Raw genomic sequence first — 4,219 nt, 5'->3', positions numbered from 1 at the left:
TGCAATGTATGTTTTATTTATTAAAATGCTGAAATAAAGATAAATTATCATTTTTTTGTAGATTCATTGCTGGCAGTGTATTGGAATAGCAAACAGGTTTTTATAAATAAAGATACAGCTGATGTTCTTTTTTTTTTATCTTTATTCATTTTTTTTTATTTCATGTTTCTTTATAGAACTCAGCCGTTTTCAAAGAGCATGCTTTAAATACAATTTCACGCACATTTCTGAAAAATGACTAAATGCTTCCATTTTGAAGAAACAGAAATCAAGAAGTAGGAAAAACCGGATACACTGTCTGTCAGAAATTACGCTGAGGCGGCTCTGTTTAATTTAATCGTCTGTATTATTTTTCTTCTTCGTGGCCTACTGAATTTGTTCTCCGTATTGCAATGACTTAGAGTATTATTGTCCACAGCATAATTGTTCGGCATAAGAATGAAGCGAAGCAGGAAAGCAATAAAGAAAAAAGTGATAACACGATGGAATATCATGAATTCGTTTCTACTTTTCACAGATATCTACTTAGAACATACAACACACGCAAGCTCACGGCCATTCGGATATTCTTGACATGGAAGAGAACCGCACTCCACCTCTGTGAAATATAATACTTTTCCATTTTTATTGTCTTCGCCGTGAAAAACAGCTTCCGGATCGGCATCAATGCACGAGTACTCGGATGATGCCTTCTCTTGGTTGTATCCAGTCATTATGTAACCCGTGTATTCAAAGGTCCAACCTGCATAGCAGCTAGTTTTTCCAGGCATCATAATGGTCGTGGTTCTTGGACTTCTACAAACTGCACAAGGGACATCTTCGTCGTGCATTGGTTGTGGGAATGGATCAAATAGATCAGGATGATGCATTTCATACTCTGTCCCATAAATGCGTCCTCCAATATTTTGGATTCCATCAACATATTTTGCCCAGTCAGGGTTTTCAGGAAGACACAGGAAGTTGGAAGGACCGGCCGGAAGATTATATTGTTGCCCTGCCGCATATCCTTAAAGTAAGAAGATATTTTTATGAATGAACTAATGATTTACTTGTGCTATAAATTGTTAACAATTACGTAATGATTCGGATATTACATTGCTCTCTCTCCCTCTTTCTGTGGGACTTTCATCTGGATATTCATGTTAATGCCAAACAGGCCAATTTTTGTTTAACTTAGAAAACTGTACTGGTATAATACATTAAAATACCTACCAGAATAAACCTTTTCTGTATCATTTGCACCACACGTGGTTCTCCCCCATCTTGTGTATAAAGAACCACTGTCTGTGATAAAATAACAACATACTTTTGTTCCTTTATAGATACGAAAGAGTATCTTTAACAAATGACTTCTACAGATCTAATTACCACATCACAAGAAAACTACACAATTATTACAGAATAAATATATAAGTCCGAGTTTATAAATCAGCTGCGTTGAATAGTCAATATAAGTTTGATGACTTTCCTAATATAGGACTTGAGATCTTTCTCAGTTTATTTCAGTTACTGTAATATTTGACTCACCTCTTTTTAAGGCGCTTAGTGATGTCTTCAGCTGCGAATTTTCGGCCTTAAGTGCTTGAATTTCTTGTCGGATGTTTTGCAGTTCCTGGAAAACATCATCACTGCTATGTAGAACAAGTCTCTTTTCACCATGAAAGGATTGTCCTCCTGCAAAACGATAAAAGAAAAGAATAACGAATCCAATATTCATGACCAACTGTCGTAAGTATGTCACATACTAAGCAGAAATTATACCGACACATTATGTCAGTAGAGATATTATACATGTAAAGATAAAACCTGAACTCAGACACACAGTGTTTGATAAGAAGTTCCCAGTCCATTTATTTATCCATTTTTATACGTATCTTGTTATTTACTCAAGAGCTAGATCAATATTTTGGGGAAAAAATCGAACATCATCGATCACAGAAAGAAAGTGGAGTTTTTGCATGAAAATTAAACAGCATGTAAAACATGTATAATAGTCAACAAAACGATTGTCAATTTACTCATATATGTATTGAAAGGGTCTGCATGAAAGATCGCATTTCAGGACTGGTCAACGCTTTTAAAAACTCACCATTTTTCAAAGAACTGCTGCATGTCTTCGTTTTGATTCATTTGCAATAATGTCACTGTGCTAAAACTTCACACAACTAGGTTTAACATAGCTTTCAACAATTTCTTTAGTCACTTCCACTTACTGGCCATTATGTATAACTTGGGCTGAAATTTGGTCGTGTTATATATCCTTTTGCACAAAGTTTATATCTCAGAAGTTAAATATAAGTATTTTTCTTGTAGTACGATAAACAAAATCTCAAAATAAATACAGCAATACTTGATTTCCTTCTTGCTCTGGCGCTGTGACTTGCACCTGTTAAAATGTAAACGATAAAATAAAAAATATTGAAAGTATTTGAGAACATTCAAAGAATTTGGCGAATCGCTTTTAGCAGAACATAAACAGACTGAATAATTTTATAATGTTCTTTAAGGTTATTGCATATGAAGGTTACGGCAAGTGTTCGATTTACCAGGCGTTCCCAAGCGTGTCGCCATTTAAGTTCATATGGTTTTACCAACGTCACGTGATTTGCTTGTAATTAGGATTACAAATAGTACGGAACGGTACGGGACAGTACGATAAAACATGCACTTGGATAAAGAGTTTCGTATTTGGCCCGGGTACGTTTAAAGGCATTTATATTCAGCTGGTTATTCATGATGTTTACAGAACTAAGTATCCATGCGTACGAGTTAATATTGTGTAAAATAAATATATGCTTGAATCGGTGTAGACGGCCGGGTCTAAAATATTACCTGAGGTAACAGAGGTCAGACGAAAAGGAAACGGTCATCCATCCATCCGGTATGAGCTCAAATTTGCGGAAAAAGCAAACGGTTATGAGAAACTTTTCTTCCCCCCCCCCTCCCATTATTTTCGCCTGGTCACATGCTTTATAGAAATATACGCATGTTTGAGGTCAGTCATTTGCAGATAATACGGTACACGTCGCGCAAGGTGTGCATTTTGGGCCATTTTTTGCCACAAAATTTTGTGTTCTGAAACCGGCGTTTTACTCGTTTTTATCATAGAAACAACGGAATCGGCAGGCTGAAAATGTCACATGATGAAGTGCTATGTATATGCAATACATTTGCTCAGCACTTCCCTGGAATTTTTCTATATTGGATGTTTTATGATTTTTTTTCGCACTGGTATCAGCGCAGATTTGTGGAATTTTCAAATTTATTGTCCCTTGCCCCCCAACTACAAAATTTCGGTGGTTTTGAGATATTCTGCTAAATCTTAATGTCTCCCAAAACAAAGTTAGTATATGATCAGTTAAAAACTCTACGGTTATGTATGAAACTATTTATCTTACGGATCTTGAAAGTTACCTAGATAATAAAGTTTCGTAAAACTAAAATGATAAACTACATAATGTAATACTGGCTTACAAATTTGTTTTTCAAATTAAGAAATTCAGCTTGCTACGGAAGGTTTAGCAAGCAAGGAAAAATACAAAAAAAAAAGAGGATTTCTTCGCGATTCTTAAATCCATATTTCCCGACAAAGGTACACCACCTTAGATTGTACACGGTATTAAAATATGAAACAGAAGTAGCCAGTTTCTGTATCTCATGTCTGACCCGATGGTTAATCATTACCCTGCTAAATTTCTATAACGAACTTGTCCATCTTTCAATTTGGACAGTACCATGAACTGTTAAAAGGGGTGCTTACCAAAAGGATACTAGCTGAAGAGCGAACAGTGCAGATTATAATCAGACTGCAGGGATATGCAGGCTGATCATGATCTACACTGCTCGCAAAGGCAGAATCAGTTGTGTCAAGCATGCTAAGGGTTAATCGAAATGATTTTATCCGGTTTTATCAAATCCTGCATTGAAAAATAATCTTCTTATTTTGTGCAATAATAAATCGCTACGTCCATTGCAAAAGCAACGAGTAGAGATGCACAACTCAAAAGTAGGCAACACTCTAAATATGTTTGCAGAGCAACAAGAGCTCAGTACCCTTGTAAACTCCTCTTGAGCATGCATAAGATATGTTTCAGAGAGGTATTTCGTATTCGCTAACTCATAATAAGAAGTCTTGTTTAAAAGTTCCCCAAATATGACTTGGGAACTTTCGCCAGCATGGGAAATTGTACAACACAGCTGAAGAAATACTTCATTGAAC

At 35.8% G+C, this 4,219-nt stretch overlaps 1 protein-coding gene across 1 annotated transcript; it reads right to left on the bottom strand.

The window, feature by feature from the left end:
* Positions 1-488: 488 nt before the first annotated feature.
* Positions 489-1,766, bottom strand: LOC123537404 (short-chain collagen C4-like). The gene is made up of 3 exons (XM_045321109.2): positions 1,528-1,766; positions 1,213-1,284; positions 489-1,006 (listed from the first exon to the last, which is right to left on the bottom strand). Exons 1-3 carry the CDS (start codon positions 1,715-1,717, stop codon positions 522-524), a joined length of 747 nt encoding a protein of 248 aa, XP_045177044.2. The 5' UTR covers positions 1,718-1,766; the 3' UTR covers positions 489-521.
* Between the last annotated feature and the right edge of the window lie 2,453 nt (positions 1,767-4,219).

The sequence above is a fragment of the Mercenaria mercenaria genome, chromosome 17 (assembly GCF_021730395.1).
Source record: "Mercenaria mercenaria strain notata chromosome 17, MADL_Memer_1, whole genome shotgun sequence".
Classification (NCBI taxonomy): Eukaryota; Metazoa; Mollusca; class Bivalvia; order Venerida; family Veneridae; genus Mercenaria; species Mercenaria mercenaria.
This window is presented reverse-complemented; position numbering and strand designations above follow the sequence as displayed.

Coding starts and splice junctions, on each gene's coding strand:
- LOC123537404 (XM_045321109.2), bottom strand. CDS start 1,717: ATGAATATTGGATTCGTTATTCTTTTCTTTTATCGTTTTGCAGGAGGA. Junction 1,285..1,527: donor ACTAAGCGCCTTAAAAAGAG/GTGAGTCAAATA, acceptor ATTTTATCACAG/ACAGTGGTTCTTTATACACA. Junction 1,007..1,212: donor TACAGAAAAGGTTTATTCTG/GTAGGTATTTTA, acceptor TCTTACTTTAAG/GATATGCGGCAGGGCAACAA.